General features: G+C 40.9%; 1 protein-coding gene across 2 annotated transcripts in view; it reads right to left on the bottom strand.

Annotated features, from left to right (window-relative positions):
• MBP (myelin basic protein) overlaps nt 1–20,046 on the bottom strand; it is an 800,810-nt gene that overhangs the window by 527,181 nt on the left and 253,583 nt on the right. For both annotated transcript variants that reach the window (XM_085606994.1, XM_085606995.1), the window contains exon 2: nt 13,507–13,583. In XM_085606994.1, coding sequence (XP_085463120.1) covers nt 13,507–13,557 — 51 coding nt within the window. In that variant the 5' untranslated portion in view covers nt 13,558–13,583. The remainder of the gene's footprint in view (nt 1–13,506; nt 13,584–20,046) is intronic.

Raw genomic sequence — 20,046 nt, 5'->3', positions numbered from 1 at the left:
ACCTTTAGCCATGCTGAACAGCAGACACACTGGTGTACAAATGGCTAAAACACATTGCCAAAACTAATAGCTCCTGCATAGGTGAGACCTATTGGGTTTGCCAGTGCTTGTTGTTACATGACAACTGTCCTGGACGGTTAATTCATGCTTGCCTCAAGTGAAGTGGAAGGGAGGAAGTCTCCTGTGCTGGGAAGCCGGGGGAGGAACAGACAGCTAAACAAGAAACTAGCCTTCTTGCCAGCGTGCCTACTGCCTGAAAGAAATGTAAGTGTGTGCAATTGGATAATCTGCAAATGTAAAGGTTACTTGGGAGCTTTGGGCATCCTTATGGCAAAGATTTATTATTTTTTGAGCGGTATTGTAAGGGTGGGACCAGGTAAACTGTGGAGTGCATGCTCTTACCGGACAGTTATAAAACTGCTTGCACTGGGTACAGTCTGCATATTACAAAAATTTGGAAGCACTTTATTTATATCAAATCTAAATCTTGTTGCCCATTTTGTGGCAGCTTACCTTATACTGTGTTTAACTAAAGTTTAAAATAATTATTTACATGTTCACAAAGCTTTCTTGTCACAGGCTGGGACCTCAAAGCACAAAAAATACACATATCACTCTTTCACAATGCACCAAACAGGATTTGATTCCGTGGCTCTCTGATTACACACATAGACATCTGTGGTGATGTGTTAATCAGCAGAGGTTTCATAACATAATACAGTGCAGTTCCAAATGATTCGTTTAGTTTCTCTTTTAAGGTGTGCATTATTTCATATGTAGTTACCTGAAGGTGAACGACCAACAAAATAGTTACAGAATAGTTTGTTCTTCTTAGCATTGCCCTTGAGCCTGCCCCATGCTCACTGACCCCACCCCATTGCACTCAGGATGACAATTCTAATACTTTGTTATGCACCTCGACTGCTGAGCTTGAAAACGACATCTCAAACGTAACATCGGAAACTTAATCACGTATTCAATGTGAGAAAATGATAAACATATTAGCTACTGGCTAACATTTCAATCCTGCTAACCATATCAGACCAGGAAGTCCGATTGAGTGGGTCCATTGATCACTTTTTCGAATTATAAAATATTATAAAGAGATGAATGTTCCTCAATTCCTGCCTTCCGCTGCATTCTGATGATAGATTTGGCTTTCAGGCAACTGCCATATTCACAGATTCATTTTTGCTTCAGAATCCCTCCCTACGCTCTTTCCGCTTTTCCACACCCACTGCTTGGTGCTCAGGTTCCCTACCTTCTTATTTGCACATGGTTACGTTTGTCTTTCTAAAATTAAAATACTATATTTTTTTATTTCAGGAAATATAGGCACAGAGCGCAGCTTATTTTAAAATATTTTAGATCCACAGATCTCCCACAAGAAATGCAGCTGATTTACCACTTCCATTCATCTTGACTCTCTTTAGACGTATCTTAATATGGTGCACAAATTACATTATGTACTTAGCACAAAAACATGATTTGATATTTCATTTTCATGGCGAATGCTATCTCCTGCACCCCAACCGGCGAACACATTTTCTATCGGCTGAGGAGAACTCTCATGCGTTTCAGGCACATCAATATACGTGTCCTGAGTCTAAACTTTGTAGAATGCAGTACACATGCCATGGCACATGAGATTCCTAGTTGAACACGCACAGGATCCTGGGCAGGTCTACCACCAATGTCATAGTCCTCTCTACCAGGACATCCACTCACAGACAGACAATTGTAGTGTGTCTTGAGGGGTCGTGGGTCATCAAAGTAGGTCCCCACTTACTCCAACCGTGATCTAGAGAGGTCCATGTTCTGGAATCCAGGAGAAGTGCAGTAGAACCAGCATAAAATGTTCAGGAGAGTTTCCATCTCATTGACGCTCCACATGGCCTAGTTATCACCAACATGAGTTTCCAATCCTTCTGGTCGAAGCTGAGTTATAGCTCCCCGACTCATGTCTCCTACTACTTCCAGACTTTCTTCGTATTTCATTGCACATGATTCTATATAAAGTTGAGACTCCATGACTCCCTAGCCTTTTGTATAAAGATTTCATAAGCAGTGCGTAGCCTAGTAGTGTCCCTCAAAACTACAGTTTGCATTATCCGGTGTCCGATACATGTGTATCTCAATCTATCTGGCTCTGCAATTTGATACTCAGTTTTGCACTGCTCAAAAGACTTTAAATTACCTTTGATACATGTCCCCAACCTTTAAGCAACCCTTCTCAGACTTAAAATTAGAGCTGTTGTTTCAAGATGAAAAATTTGGGCTGCCAAACTGGGGATGGGAGGGTCTGGGTAAAGAGGTGTGAAGTTGCAATTACATTATACCAACCTTGCCTCTTGCATCCAGCATCACCCTTGACAGAGAGATTTGATTCAAACTTAGGGCCTAGAGGTGTTGGCTTCAATTATAAGCCTAAAAGATAGAATCGTCCAGGGCGTGCTGCAAACAAATTATTGTTAAAGTGTTTCTACGTTAGCCCATTCCATCTTGTCTTTCAGCAGAAAAGTGAGATTGTATGATAGAAGTTTGGGATTTGCCACTCTGCAATCCCTCCTGGGTATGTCAATTGGCTCAGTCTGTCTTCTGTCATTGCAATAGAAATTGTGTTAACCTACTTTTATTGTTTTGAGGATGGCTCATATTACCAAGACCAGCCTGACCTGGAAGAAGTATGTTAATCTTAAAGGTGGATATTCTTCCTAACCAAGCTATCAAATAATTCTATCATTTGGACACATCCCTATATGCTTTTTCAATGAGAACTTGCGTACGTGGCTTTACTGATATGAGGCCTCAGAAAGACCCTCAGGTTATTTTTAAGGATTTGATGGTGAAAGAGAATACAAGCTTTCCTGCTAGCCTCTTAGTCTGTTCCACAAAGTATCAGAATAAGGAATTCTGATTTACCCTTGATTAGTTAGGGATCCTGAAACTGCCTGGTATATTTTGGGGTCATCTATCAGGACCGTAGTAATGTTACTGGCCCCCAAAGCCTCACAACATGGCCTGCAAACATCAAGAATTTGCATGAGTCATTGCCCACTTTTCTGACATTTATAATGTTGGTCATACATAGGTCATGGGCTAAGGTCCTGTCTGGCAGTCCTCCATTCGCCAGCAACTAGGATGCAAGCATAGCCATAAACAGAACCATAAACAACTTGAGGAGAGATAGGCAGTCTACTCTGGCCACCACCTTTTCTCTACCAATCCATAATAACTGATCCTCTTTCTTAAATCTATGCACATGCAGTTTTCATTATTTAGTGGCAGAAGCGGAGGTGATGCTTAGCATTTAAAAAGAGCCCCCAGGGAGTAGACTCAGGGGATTGAACTGGTGAGCACAGCTAGAGTGCAGTGTGGCTAAAGGTGACAAAAAGAACTGATGACTGCATTGCACCGCAGACAATAAGGAACATTAAAATACCCTAGACCCACACAGATTGGGGATGGTTTCTGGGGCCTCTGCCTGTCAACCTGAAGTGCTGCTGGAGTTAGAAGGTAACAAAATAGAAACAGAAGGATCTGCAGACAATCTGTACAAAATACTAGAGGTTATCACCATCAACAGCAGAAGTTCTGAAACACAAGATCGATACAGTAAGGCTCAATCAGGTCCTCCTCTGGGAGCACTAGAAAAAACTGGTGCATCAAGTCGATCAAACTAAATCTTAGATGGAGGAATTGCGCCCAGTGACTGACATATTACATAAGCAAGTTCTCAACCTCATAGAGAGGGCTTTCTGGAATATAGGGTCAGGGTGGGGGCTCAGAGGAACTGCCCTGAAGAAACAATACTTGAATGGTGGGCTACCTAAGAAAACAGAATGGCCCAATTGACAATTTCCATGGATCAATGGATAGAGCAATCAGGAGCCATTGAAGGGCTCACAACTTTCTATGCTCTTGAATGACTACATAGAGTGCTGACTAAATCTTCAGCACCAAGTTCACTCCCAAGACCAGCAAGACCAGAACATTAAATTCATGATCAAGAACTGCATCTGTAAAAGGCAAGGGAGGCCAGATATTTTGTGATACACAACAGTAAGGTTATGCTTTTTCCTGATTACACAGTGCTGCACATCACAGATGTTCATCATCCTGGAAGAGAAGTGTAAACTTAGAATTGGGAATGCAATATGTGCTCATATTTCCTTCACAAGTAAAAGTGATGGTTGTATAAAAATCATTCTTTGTAGCTGAATCTGAGGAAGCTCTGGACTGGATGGAGATGTACCTATACATATATTTGTCTGCCAAAATGTTACTTTTGTAAAATTAGGGCTCTGTTGAGCAATTGACAAAAAGGGTATGTTGAAAAACCGGATGTGGAAAGGGGATGCTGTGCTTATGCAGTCATTTTCCTTTTAAACTATTTTTATTTACTTTGAAATTTCATTATGACTCAAATTTATAAAAACCCATACATCTCCACACATTTTTACCCTACCTGTTTAATACCTGCATTAACTTCTCGCTGCTCATTTATTTCAGGCTGCGATTTAGGCAAGGCTTTATATCCATAGCTCCTAATCCCAAAAAATGGCCTTCAGGTGTGCCTCACGTGTGTCCAGAAAAAACAAAATGTTAGCCTTCTATTTGTTCATTAGACCTCTGTGGTGTTTCTGCAGTCGATTACGAGTGAGTTCATTGACTGACTGCTGCTGATATTGGAAGTACATGTTTCACTCTGAGTGTCAGACTGTTTTACTTAAATGGCTGAGAAATGTATTTGAGAACTTAGAAAATGTGTCCCCATTTTAGCTTTCTAGAGCACTAGCTATGATTTCTATGACAAAAAGAACCCACTTATTTGGTTCATTTCTGAAGTCAATGCTTTACGTTGTATGCTTTGAATCCATCACGTTGGCTTCAAGTATTGCATACTTCTGTCATAAATTTAGAATGTTAGTGCTCTAGTTGTGTTTTAGAACACAGTGCGAAGCTGCACTAGAAGACTGAGAAGTTTTCTGACAGACTGCTGCTGTTCTTGAAAGTACAATTCAATCTACGTGTCAGAATGTTTTACTGGAATGGATGAGGAAGATATTTGAGAACTCATGACAAAACATATTTTGATCTTGGTTTTAGGAGATTTTAATTTACACCCTTGTACAACTTGTGCTTTTAATGAGGGTAGGGATGTTCCTTCCTGGTTTATATTAGTGTCAGCTAGTTTATCTTTCTCCCTCATTAAATGTTAAACGGTCTGGGATGTGCATAGCAATCATAACCCTTTTATTTGCTACCTTTAGATGGGATGACTCTAGGCGTGTGACATCCCTCTATTTAAGGAGCCTATTACAACTAAGGAGCAGTGCCCTAGATGAAGCTAGGCCAAGGTTATCCCCACTGATTTCTTAGAGAGTCTGGTGGTAGCACGTTTCACTGATTTCATTTCATGTTTACAGGAGGCGAGCTCTGACTTGGACGCTCTGGTTTATTTTAATAATATTTGTAACAAAGTGAAGAAAGCCTTCACTAAAGAGGGACGGGCGACCCTTCTACTGGACATAAATAGTTTGATAAAAACTGTTCAAAGGCTTATAAAGTTCTGCTAGCGTCTTTGCATCAGAAGCCAAGAATTAAAGATGAGTTAAGGGAGGCTAGGGCCCTGCATAATGCTGCTCGCAAGGAGCGAAACAGAGCTCTCAGAAGGGAGGCTTGGGCTTGTTTACTTAAGGACAGTTTGGCTTTTTGGAAGGTGGTGAACCAGACCATTTTTAGTCAGGAGTACTTGCCCATTTTGGCTCTATCAATCCCTGCTCATATCTGGGTTATCCACTTTGAGTCTATCTATCGTCTGGAAGGACCAATTCTTTCTCATATAAGCCCCCGAGAGAGGGGTGAGCCTCATTTCAGCTGTGAGGAGGTAAAAGAAGCGATCCTGGCTCTCCCCTCTAGAAAGGCCCGGGCCCGGATCGAATTCCAAGTGAACTATACAAATCTTGTGTGGATCTTTGGGCCCCCATAATTACCTTGCATTTAAATGCCATGGCCTGAGGACACAGCCCTTTATCCTGGGAAGACTCTGTGATTGTCACGGTTTTCAAAAAAGGCAATTGAGCCGACCCAGCTTGTTACAGGACTATATCCTTAGTGGACCCAAAAGTAAAAATGATTGGCCATGTCCTTTTGAATCGGTTGACAGCCTGGGCAGATGAGCATAAAACCCTGGTAGATTTACAATATGGTTTTATACTTGGGCGTGGGATGATAGAGCACAATTTGAACTTATATTTGTTGATCAACAAATATAAGAAAGCAAAAAAGGGAGCTATTCATTTGGCCTTCATTTACATCAGAATGGCCTTCGACACTGTTAACAGAGCTAAGCTCTGGGCTGGAGTCCATGGGAATAGAGAATGCACTAGTCGCTTTTTTACGTAACCTGCATGACGGGCTTGTGGCTTCTGTGGGATACGGCCCCAATGGGGAGTGCACGTCGTACTTTAAGCTGAGGAGGGGAGTCGGACAGCGCTGCATACTAGTGCTTTACTTTTCATCTTTTATAATAATCTGCTAGAGTCTTTCTTTTACTGTAACACTGCCAGGATGTCCCAAAGGTTGGAGGAAGACTAGAGCCAGCTCTGCTATTCGCGGACAGCACAGTACTGATTGCACGTACTGCCAATGGCCTACTGCATGTATTAGATCATTTCATCAATTTTAAGGATAGTCTGGATTTGAAAGCTAACTTTCTAAATCACATACTTTGGTTTTTGGTCCTAAGAGAGTTAAAACTAAAAAACATATGATGAACGACTACTATCTTTGCAGGGTAGTTTAAGATTGATACCTGGGCATTTTATTGCACACTCAGCTGAACTGGCACCCTTTTGTTAATAATAGTGTACAGTGAACAGTAATAAGGCGCACAAAAAAGGGAAGTTCTTTCGCTGACCAAACATTTGTTGACCCACTTCTCTACTATTAAATCAATGAACCCTACTGAACTGAATTTGACACTAGACATGCCCCCTCATCATAGAAAACTTCTGACTTATTTTCCACCGAATTCTTTTCCACCAGCTTATGTTAGGATAGCATACGCCCTCTGAGCTCCTTGTATGTACATATGATCAGGCTGCTATTTCGGATACGTTGCGCATTGTTCTAATTTGTCCCAAATTTAATATGTCACGATACAGTTTTATCTGCACGCTTTTGTCAATGAATTTTAGACAAGTGAGGCCAGCTTTAATGTATTTGCAATTTCTATCCACACCAAATATATGTTTTTATTTATCAGGGTTCTTAGCAGGTGTCTTAAATTCATTTTGTTGCGATGGATTAACTTTGATGGTCCACTTTTACTTTCTATTTTACAAAGTTTTAATGAATTGTTTGATTTTATGTACTTTTATGTTTGCAATGATCAAATCGAATAAAGTGATTCTTGACTTGACTTGAGAACTCATTGAAAATGTGTCCTCATTTAAGCTTTCTGGGACACTAACCATAATTTCTATGCCAGAAAGAACCGCCTCATAAGGGGCATTGCAATATCACCTGCAATTGGTTTGTGAGTTATGGCTCTCATAGCTGCCCCGCGAGTGATGAATCGTAGTACTATCATTCACAAGTAGTTCAGCAGATTGAAATGGTCGGTACTTATGAAAAAGTACTGCACCTTTCCCCACTGAATTCTCCATGACCCCTCAATTTCCTATGTCTTACACAAGAGTTACTGGATTTAATTTGGCTGAAAACAAATGAAGCAATATCTAAAATTCCACCACCGACACAAAGGCATGTTTGTTTCAGCTGTCAACGTCTCAAAATTGTTTCCTTCATTCATTTGCACACATCCTCAAAACCCATCCAAGAAATATATGTTGGCTCGCTAACGTTTGCATACATTAGAAAGCTTTCCTGTACAGATGGAGCGAGAAATACATGGAAATCTGTTGGGTATGAAAACAAAATCTGGCGGTGAGGTGAGACTTGAAGAAACAAGGGAGAAATCAAACACTAATGAAAAGAGATGGGTGAGGAAGGAAAGTTTGTGATAACTAAAACTAAACAGCGGCTGGAAAGTAACTCATAAAGCCGCCCCACACCAAATGGTGTTCTGGAACTATTGCTGAGATCAATCCAAGTACAGGGCTAGTTAAAAAATGCTTAATAAAATTAATTAATCTTTAGCTTTTACCTGAAAAGATTGTGGTTTTAGTCTGCTTTAATTTGAAATGTAGAAGTATTTGTTTACATTTATTCATCAGTTTCTTAAAACTATTAATATACAGTTACCAATTAATAGATTCTAATAACACCAAAAAGGTTTGAAAAAAAGAATCCTTTGCTACAAAAATAAAGAGCTGTGCTACTAAATTTGTTATTATTGGCAGATCGGGGCCTAGTCCTGCTCTGCTTGGTCATGGGTGAGAAGTCTGGAAAGGAATTTATATGCATATAATTATTTATAGGACCTTTGGTGATTGGAAACAATGTTGTTAAATGAAAAAGCATCTGAGGTAGTAAAGAAACTGCATGGTGGAGCACAAGCTCCAAAGGGATTTCCCGTGTCTCTTTAGGCTGAAATTGCACTGTCTGCCGCACATATTATTGTACTGTTTACAGCTCATACATAAACTTGTGGGTTTTCATATGCATTGTCTGCAGTGCAGTTGTAGTGAAACCAGAACATACACACCTTCTGGAACTGCATATGGTGTTCATGATATGGCACATTAGTGGCATAACAAACGCCCCCGCAGCCTCCGCCATGCGGGGGGACCTGAGCTCCGGGGTGAGGGTGTCCGCTCCGGCACGTCCCTGGATGAGGGCTACGGACTCAGCCCGGAGCGTGGGGGCCCCTGCATTTACTTTGCAGGGGGCCTCCCTCAAGTTTCGTTATGCCACTGTGACACATGACCTTCTTTGTTAGAAAATGGGTCTCATATACGCATGACTTTCAGACCGCCATGTTGTGTAACTAAGAACAGGATTGTTGGGTGTAACACATTGGAGGAGGGCATTGATTCTGGAGACATTCGTATGCAAAGTGATCTTTGTTATCATGAGCGGTAGGTCACGATACTTGAGATTTTAGAAATAAAAACTTTGGCCCCTCTCACTGAAGGTGCCTCTTTTCCTGGGTTGAGACCAGGGCCGGACTGGGAACAGAAACCGACCCTGGTAAACTGCTCAGCTGCCCCCCCCTGGGGTGAGTGGGAGTGCAGCCAAGTAGTTTGCGAGGGCCGGTTTCGGCCGATTTTGATACCGGGGGCCGATATTGCCGACCCCCAGCAACAAAAACGGCCCCCCAGGGGCCCCAAACCGGCCCTTACCCCAACGGCCTACCGGGGAAATGCCCGGTGCCCGTTATGGCCAGTCCGGCCCTGGTTGAGACCCTGCTGGGAGTTCAGCTGAGAGCCTGCTGGTCACTATGCAGAAAAACACAGTGAACAGTGGGCTGAAGCCATATGACGTGAGCTATGCTCCCAAAGCTGGAGTGAAAGTCCGTCCTGGGGGTCCTGAGACCTTGTCAACATCCCCAAGAGCGCCATTGGATCCTACCGGGATAATCAATCTTAAAGAAGTGCTGAGGGGAAGGACTGCACTTCTGCTGCTTTGACTCCAGAAAGCATCAATACAGTTAAAGTGCAGCAAAATGGAGTGTTTTCCGGTTACTGCTTAAAAGTGGTGTTTGATGAGTTATAACTGGATGCGCCTGCAAAGGAGAGAACCATTTGATACTTTTACTTCTGTCCGCAGATCAGCCATACATCAATTTTGCAAACCACAGCGAACACATTCCATGAGCTTAGACTGAAAAAGTAGAATTTTTAAGGCACATGAAATATATACTTCTTTTTACACCTGGCTATACAAATGCTACATACACTTACCCAGTAACCCACTGCTAACTAGCTAGTCGGTGCACCGCTTGCAATGCTATATATGTGACCATGGACAAGCGTCTATTCTGGCCAGGTCTAAAGCAGTGGTGTAACAATATCCCCTGCAGCCCCCTCTGGCACTGTGCATGGGCAGCTGGCCCGAGGCCTGAGAGCTCCTGTCTGGATCCAGAGCATGGGGGGCCCTCATTGGTCCTTGCAGGGTGGCCCCCTCAAGTTTCATTATGATACTGATCCGAAGCTCAATGGTCAAGCTGTTAACAAAAACTACACTTAGATTCCTGAGGGTATCTCTTGGATCTGAATCAGTCCCCAGAATTGTCTGCTACTCAAAGGGGATGGCTGCAGTTATTGCCTAAACAGATAGGAGAACCTCTGTTCTAAGTGGGTTGTGCATTGTGAGCTTTCATTCATCCATCGTTGGTCCTTGCCATGCTACTCTCTAAAACCTCTGCTGTCACCTAAGTGTGAATGGAGATCAAGACGAATCGGGGTATCTTTCGTATCCAACTGACACTGCGCACCAATACTCTTAAGCATCTCAGCCAAAGGGAACATATAAATAATACAGAACAAGTACAAGTACTAGGCCAATCCCCCTGGGAACTCTACATGGTGCAATTCCAAACCACTCGTATTAGTACATGCTGACAACGTTTGAAACAAGCATTTGCAATGCAATCTGTCTCACCTTTGGGACCTTATATGTATTTAGCTATGCAGCACATTAGCCTGGGTGCTGAAACATCAACAGTTCTTTAACATGGAGGGAAAGTAAGTACCTAACTTTGTGACACGGCAGGTATGGGAACACATGGAGAGAAATATTGCCTTTCAGTGGGAAATGGTATAGTCCAAAGCTCTGTTTTTAACATAAAAGCAGGGCCTTCAGTGGTCATATCACTGAAAATACAAGATTTGAAAAAAATATTATTGTCTATGGGTGCTCGTGGAAGACAATTTCTATGGACTGGAATCTAGAGAATGTTAAAGTGATTCTGGTATTTTACTAACCTCTGCTGGTCGTTTTCTATCAAGATAGGTAAATAGAGGCAGTTGAACAGAAAAGAAAGTCCCTAAGCGGAAGCAGACAAGTCCTACGGCTGATCTCCAGAGCCCACAAAGTACATACACCTATAAGTATATACTAAAGTATATATACTAAAGTATATACTAAAGTGTATACAAGAGGTCTTGAATGCTTGACCTAAAAAGGATTAAATCCAACCTAAAGCTACCTTACAATTGCCCAGAAAATGTTCTAGTAACGTGAGAAGAACAGTATGGACACTGGACATATACAGCGTAATGGGTACAGCTGCAGGACATCTCTCTGACCTAAATCAATGTGGCATCTGTGGTTCAAAAGCAAGCCAAAAGGAACAGGTGGCTTAGAAAATTGCATATGTATGGAAATGTGCACCACACAATGTTGCATAAGGTGGAAATATTCACTGCAGCACACTCTGATGGAATACCCTTTCTTTTCTGCAATCAGAGATACCAGGAATTACACTTATTCTATAGACGCGGTTGCTAATAATAGATGTCATCTTTATTTTCAGATGGGTCTCAAAAAAGTTTTTTTCAATTTTAATCAAATCTTGTATTGCCATCTTGAAAAGAGAACACATATTGCCTTGGTAAGTATCGGAAGATCGGGCATAAGATGACAGAGTGGTAAACGCAGGAGTGAGGGTGTAGGTAAATTACAAAGAATACTGAATTAAAACAGTTTCACGACAAAGGTGAAGGCAAGTTCACTCAAAAAAGGGTAAAGTTCTGTACTACCTTCAATAGCTCACCCTGATCTTATGGCCGTCTTGCACTGCTGAAATGTGACTCAAAGAAGAAAGCAATAAATCGAGATCACGAGCAGCAGTTTCTTGCTCTACCAGAAAGAGCCTTGGTGCACCATGCATCAGTAATACTACTAGAACAACATCAGGAAAGAGTCTCAACATATTCTTCATGATTCTGTCATCAGGTTTCTCAAAACAAAATGGCTGCATTCACCTGCTAACTTCCACTTCCTCTTTCAATCACAATGAAGAAATGCAAAACTTGCAATGTTTGGGGCTAGCTGTTTGCATGACCACTGTTGATGCAGGAAGGCACTGACCCTTCCCTGTGCCACAGAAGGATTACTCCAACACAAGCTAAACTTCACCTTCTTCCACACTACCACCAACAGGTATACATGCCACTGGCATTATACATCCCACTGGTATCAGTGACGTATTATACAGAACCGACATATGCCTAACGAGGCTGTATGATGCTTATTTTTGGAGCACTGTATCACCCTTAATCGGGAGATATTATGGACACCTTGGGATAATCATACCTTATTTGAAACAATCTGGTGTCTGCCTGGGGGAAATATCATGGAGATGTTAGGCTCAACTCCACCCTCATTTTGGAGGCAACGTGGAGCTGTATCATAGATACAGCGCATTTTCCTTGTTTACGCCGGGCACACCTTGTAATTGGTGCGCCCGGCGCAAACAAGGAAAATGATCTGTAGTAGGATGAATACGATGTCCCCCCCCGGGGCAAACGAGAATTCGTGCAGCCCTTGGGAAAGTGCAATGGTATTACAGAAGGAGAAGCACAAGCGCCTGCAGCCCCTTCTGTAAAATCAAAGAGCCAGGGGGTGCACAAAGTGGGCGCAAATGAGCATTGCACCGCCCCCCCCCCCCGGGGCACTCCGTAATACAGCCCCTGATGTTTACTCAGTGACTACTTAAAAACAAATTATATGCACAGTTATACTGTCATGCCTTCATTTGAGGAGCATTTCTTGATAATTTGAGGGGTCTCAAATTTACTGTAAGGACTATTGGATTGTCATTTTTGCAACAATCAGAAACAGATGGGCACTGCATGGGAAATCTCTTGTTCATTCTACTGCATATGTTAAAACTACAATATCGTTCATTTTAGGGAAATGATTGCAGGTAAGGTACACGAAGATGGAAACCTCAAGCCTGCATTTTTTAATTATATGAGGAAAAAAACAGCATTTAACTAACTGAACATGCAGGTATAAAGAAAGAACTAGTATGTTCCTTTTTTTGGGAAACTTGTGCGAAAAAGGGTCTTGAAATCAATTTTAATTTCTTTATTTAACGTTCTGGTGGCAAAACCTGTGCTATGCCTATATTAAAATGCATAATGTTTTCCTTTAATGTCAGAAAGAAGCCAAATCCATTTTTTTGTTTCTCTAAATTGCCTGGGGTAATTCCTGCCCTCCGCCAAAACCAACTACCGTACTTTCGGGGAACAAGACACAGCTCGCCCTTGTCAAGAGGCAGCCCATTTGCTGCTCCTCATTCCTAATACTGTCCAATGAGAGAGCAGTGTTACTCATGGATCCTCCTATTGGCCAAGGTCTCTTTGTATTGAATTCGAAATAAACTTCAAAAAACCTTCAAGACCCAAAGACGCACAAGCACCAACTTGAAGATTTTTCCACAGCAAATAATAACATTTTCCACATAAATAAGATGTTTGTGCATAATGGCAAGAGTGCGCCTCATTTAGACGGATTGCATTTTTGCCTAAAGTTTTTAAACCACTTTGGTTCAAAGAAAAAGGTTCAGAAGTGGTATTCCAACAGTACCTTGACTGGATTCTCAGTGGTGTGATCTCGTTTTGCTACATGGTTTCCCATGGTGAAACGATGAAGTTCTTCAGAACCTACAAATGAAAACAAAGAAAGGTATAAATAGAATGCTGGAGAACAATATCAAGTTAAAGTAGTCTTTATTTGGCATGTGTTGCCCATTAAAAAATACATAACTACAAGGTGGAAATCATATCTTAATATCAGACTTGGAAAAAATGATATCTACTTAATGAAAAACGAATGTTTACTTTTAGCACCATATTATTTTGAAGCAGGAGTCAATATCCGAATTTATCACAAAAAATCCATATGGTAGACACTCAAGCAATATGTGGGACCAGGAGAGATAAGGTTAGAAAAACCCTCCTTGAGAGAGTCATTGTAAGCAGAAGCATGGAAAGTTGAGTACATAAAGCTGTATGTTTTTCCCCACTTATGGACAAAATCTCCCATGGGTGGGTGGGAGCCCTTTGGTTTTCCTCCCTCTAAAAGAAAAGACCTTCTGTGGCTCCCTCCTCTACCAATCTACAGGTCTCTGGGGTAAGTGAATTGTCAATATTCCCCTCTGCCCGGCGTAAATATTTCCACTCAGTGGTTTTGTCGGCCACTGGACATAGATGGTCATAGTGTGAGCAAGGGGTGTTTGACCCATCACCTACGACAGCAGAGTCATCACTTATTGCTAGAGACGACAGGGGTCAGGATCTGATTTGCATGGGGATGATTCCATGAAAATGAGGCCACACCCAACAACTGGCCACGATGAGCCTTGCTATTACTGTAGGTAAACTCGCATCAGCAAGAACCCATACCCATAACCAACATCCATTCTGTTGTTGGCATAGCGCTCAGCCTGCTGGTGCTGCAGCAACAAATGTGGACGGAAGGCTGAATGAATCGAAGATTCACCCCCAGTCAAAAGATATGGGTTAAATCCATTGTTCTTTTGCTCACTACGCCACCCCAGTTTGGACTCAGCCATTTGCAAATCAGTCTTGACCCTGTTCCTCATGGGGACAGTCCAGTCCAAACTGCCTAACCAGGTCCTCCCTGGACCAGAAACAAGCATCCTGGTGTAGGCACTGCTACTAGCCTGGTGGTAGCACTGCCTACGACTTCGAAGAAAGGGACACACATTTCTGTAATGAGGCTTCCAGTGTTTTGTGACTTTTATGTGTCTGCACTGATCTCTGTGGGACCTACTTATACTCAATTGCATCACAGTAGAATTCCAGAGAAACATATTGATGAACAATTCAAATGCTAGAGAATCACAGATTCACACCATTACCATGGATAATTTCCACAAATGGGTGCCAATGAAAAGGAAAGGCATTAGTTAAAGAAATGCACATCAGCTGCCTCAATACTGATCACAGAATATTTGGATGCTAATTTCAAGACCATTGGGGAAAAATTGATGTGCAGTATGAAGATATCTCACCTCAGCTTCAGTAAATATTTAAGCAGCGTGCATTACTAGGAGCGCTTATCCACATAAAGTGCCCTGCTACGTTAACTGGTGGTAAGGCAAACCACACTGATGAAAACTGAGGGCCTGAATCACAAAGGTAAACTTACACTTTAGTGTAGCTTTACAATTGTTTGGTATTCACAAAGGGATATATGAGTAGTATCTTTATGAGTGCAGCGTCTCCACACATAAAAAAATAGGAGGACTGTCCTATCTATATATGTGCGAAGACTCCGCACTCGTAAAAACACCAATCGTTAATCCCTTTGTGAATACCAAACAATTGTAAACTTAAAAGTATACGTTTACCTTTGTAAATCAGGTCCTGAGTGTAAGAACCAATGTAAATTTGTGAGGCATGTTTACATAATGTATCCGCCCAGATATCAGAATGAATGTAAACACTCTCAAGGAAGGTTTCGGTTTGTCATTAATTCTCAACATGTCTATGCAAACATTTATGCTTGGTCCTTTTTCTTCTTGAAATACCTATTTTTCATCGCACGTCTCTTATTCATTCCCCAACATTTTATCTCCAATTAACTCATTTTGCCAAATCTTTTCGACTCTACATCCAGATTAGCAACCTCGCTTCCAGGGACTTGGATCCCTAATTCCCAAGTTTCTGTGTTGCAACTTCTCCAGACACAAACAAAAGCAGGCTAGTCAGATTTCTGAACATGGAGGACCTCCCTCACAATCGATCCTGTCCTTATTAATCCTGGGTAACGTGGTCTCTCGTCTGCCTCTTCTCACTCCTAACTTGTATAGCAGAACACACCTAAATGAGAAGAAACGCGCCAGCAGTTCACGGCCATGCTTAAAACTGAAGTAAAAACAATGTCTATAGGGAAGTTGATAATGCAAAATGGCAGCTGTACTGAAAGTGTTTTTTCAAACATGAAGGGCCCAATTCATAAATTTCATTTTGTAGTGTATAAGGTAGTACAACAGTCATGCTACCTACTACATAATGCAGTTCACTAACCTAAAGGGGGAGGTCTCCACCTCCAGGTCTCCTTTTCTTTTATACGGAGAGATGTCAGCAAATCTACGTTTACTGTGTACATGGGGAACCATGGCATGTGGTGGTAAAATGAGCAATATGTACTACAAAATGGAGGGGTTTAGGGAAAAGCAAGGAGGTGTTTATGGAGGGACAGCCTACTAGAAACACCTACCCCAAAAAATAAGCAACTTGCAGTTACCAAACTACACTTCTAAAGTTACTACAACCCTAAAGGTGACAAAACAGTAGTAAAGGTACTCCGGCCAAGATTTGGAGTAAGTCAAGCACAACACATGGCCATGCAAGCAGATACTGCAACATGCTCTCAAAGAAAATAATGAAGGCAGGGCGAAAATAACACACATATGCAAATCCAGCAACTTGATAAATCCAAAAAAGACCAGCTGCAGACACCATCTGACTGCTCAAATACTTTTTATTTCGTTGTTGTGCTCAATCTCCTGTGGCACGTTGCAGTCATCACATGCAGTCTCGATCACACATCCATATATATAATATTTTAGGATGGAATAAACTCGATTTAAAAATACTATTGAATTATACTTTTGCTAAAAGTGTGAAAGGAAAATAATAATTTCAATCTATTCCACCCATGACATTTGACAAAATGTAATACATCTTAATAAAAAAAAATGTCGCTGCGGTGGATTTTTTTAAACTGATTCTTTAAGAAATTGTATTATAATTGAAATAATTTAATGAATAAATATACTGTAACTTATATTTGATTAGTTCCATGTTTATAATACTAAGCTTAATTTGTTTACATTGATATATTATGTATTAAATATTTTAATAATTTCTAAAGAAAAATAAACTTAAATAATTTTTTTGATACATTACCATAGGAAGATCGCCACGGTGGCAGGCTCCTCCATTAACAGGTGAAAAGTTATGAGTAGTAACATTACACTCATAAATACTGTTGTAGGAGGCCCTACCAGTAGGGGGAAAAGTGCAAGGCTGCTATTATGTGTACAATTTAAAATGGTGAAGAGCAAAAAACTGTAGATTTACACCTAGGTGCAGTAGTTGAGTACATATGAGTACATTTCCATGTTTAATTTACCTTTGTAAACTGGTACCAATGCCTCATAGTGTTGATCCATCACCCCACCCTTTTTCCCTCAACAGCCCTTTGACAGATAATGGATGTGGCATTCTTAGTGACTCGATTTACCACAAAACACAAATGTATAAACGCATTTACTGTACTCATTAGATGAGAATTGGCAATTTAGAAGAAAAAAGTCTGGCCAAAATATTAACCACAAAAATTTGAACTGATAATGCACAAAATAAAGGCGTACATAGTCAAATCTAATTCATTGCCTTTTCTGACAATGACATAATGCTGTTAATTGTTTTATTGAAATCATGTGAAATTTCGTATCACAGGCTGTGTCGGGGAGACAAAATTAAGGCTGTGAATGGAGCAGGCCGAGGAAAGAAGTAAACCTTTAAGAAGTGCTGGAGGAAACTGAAGGATGGCAGAACATATTGATAGTGCAAGTAACTCAAATTCATTACTTTTGAAAAACATGCAAGGTAGACACACCCAATAGAAGGGGTTGATAAGTGCTGCTTGGGATGCAGTGGCCTTTTAGAAGGATTACAGTGAAATAAATTAGGCACAGAAGAAAGCAACCCCTGTCAGATTCACATTTCTACCACAATCAAAGTACACCCATAAAAGTACTGAATGTAAACCAGACTGAAGCAGCAGGCATCATAGAAAGGTAGTGGGGAGTGAAATATCAAAATCCTGCAAAGCGCAGTTGATGTGACTCCGACACCATCTCAAAGAAAGTGTTGATATGTCACATTCAGTCATGCACAAGCAAACACATTTCAGCATTCTGTGCTGGCGCAAAAAAGAGTTGTCAATGACTAATGAGTTGGATATTGTGGATAAGAATTTAGAATGGGTTAAGGATGTCGCTACAACCGCTGCAGGCCCAAGGCTAGCCCTTAAAAAAGGAGACTTTTAGACAAACTTTATCTGACAAGAAATACACGATATAATTCTAATTTACAATATGTACAATATACAATTGGCGGTGAGGAGATCATTTGTATATCTTGTCCTTAAAGAACCAGTAGAGTTGTAATACAGCACTGAAACTTAGGGAGGACAAGTGAATATAAGATTGAATACACACCTTGTCTTGTGCAATGAATAACTTATTGTAGTCAACAAACTGTGAAACCTACTCAGTAGCCTAGAGAAGGACTGAAACCAGCGACAAATTTAGCATGTTAGGTAATCCACCTATATGCAACAAATGTAACTACATATTGAGGTATTTTACTGTTGACACCAACATTGAGACCCGGCAAGCCATACCAAACAAGTGCAATGTCAGAGTTTCAGGTATTGCATGAATATATTTAGTGTAATAGAACTAAGAGAAAGGCAGTTTATTAAATCAGTATCACTGTCCCTGAGGTAGCAAAGCAAGTATTCTAATGCTACATTGGTTCTTTCCTTGTGTCAATTGAATGTATGACATTACAACACAAACATTTACACCGCATGCCTTTACAACGCAGTTGTTACATCGCAACATCCATTACAAAGCATGATTTTACAACGCATGTAATCACAATGCATTTTTCGAAGATACATTTACAACACATTCCATTACAACGCATACCATTACAATGCATATTACTTTTAGGGCAACAGTAGGGTAAGTGTTGGATAGTGTAGGGTTAAAAATTACTATCACCTATTACTTACCTTATAATGCATTGTAATGGCATCCGTTGTAATGACGTGTTGTAGTGACATGCGTTGGAATGGCATGCGATGTAAAGGATGTTGCGTTGTAATGACTGTGTTGTAAAGGTAGTGCGTTGTAATGAATGCGTTGTAAAGGTTGTTTCCCGTGCCAATTAATCTGCAAGCCCCAACTCTCTCAGAGAACACTGTTGGTATTCCTAACTATTGAAAACAATCTTGTTAATGAGAGAAGATGTGAAAGGGGAGTCTGCATGGAAAATAGGTCTTCCAAAATATTAAGATCAGCAGGGAAATAAACTAGTTTGGTTAAAAACAATACCACCTGGTCAAAACAAGATAGAGATCACGATGAAATAAACAGTTAATTTTACATAGGATACCAAGAGACCTCTTACCAGTCTTCATAGACTTCGAAGTTTACCATGTACAAGTCGAGCTATGTCCCACATTAAGTATAATGTACAAAAGAACATATATTTTTGCTCACTGCTGGCCACCACATATAACAGAAGAAAGCAATTCGGATAAGTTGTCTAATAACATGTTCTCTGAACAATAATGTTGCCTGAGCATCCTCATGTTACATACACATTCATTAAGCTTCAGTGGGACTAGCTTTGATGATTGGCCCTGCCCCCAAAGTAGCACTACTCTAAACTAAAAACACCAGGCTGCTGTCACAGCAGAATTATCATCCCTTTAAGTAGCATTTTTTATATTATTCTTGTTTTAAGAAATGTTGAGTTTTCCACTTGATGCTCTTCCAACATTACTTCTCTGCTCATTCGCCTCCATTTTCACAACTAAGCTTTTCCTTCTATAAAATGTAAGTAAATCTTAACCAACTTACTGATCAATCTAAGCGCCTTATTTAGGGTATGGCCGATGTGAGACATGCGCCATAAATGGTGGTTGTCATGTCTGCCCTATTTAGAGAGCATGAAGCATCTATGCACTCTAAATATGAGGGACAGGACACCCACCAAACTCTAAATAAGGGTCTGAAAGCCTGAAGTACAAAAGCATTTTCATGTTTATGTTTATATGTTTCTAAAGCGCTCGAATGCCGAGGCGTCTTGGCGCTGAGGTGTAGTAGCAGGGAACATAGGAAAATCACTCATATGGTTTCAAAGAGGCGAGTTTTTAATCCTTTCCTGAAAACCTGGAGGTCGAATTGCAGTCTCATGGCCTGAGGCTAGTTATTCCACAGCCTGGCAGCGCAATATGTGATCGTCCGACCCCCCCAGCGTACTCTTCTGATTTTTGGGACTCTAACAAGACCCT

Source organism: Triturus cristatus, chromosome 5_2, assembly GCF_964204655.1.
Source record: "Triturus cristatus chromosome 5_2, aTriCri1.1, whole genome shotgun sequence".
NCBI classification, from domain to species: Eukaryota; Metazoa; Chordata; class Amphibia; order Caudata; family Salamandridae; genus Triturus; species Triturus cristatus.
The sequence above is the reverse complement of the archived record's forward strand: the minus strand, read 5'-3'. Positions and strand labels throughout refer to the sequence as shown.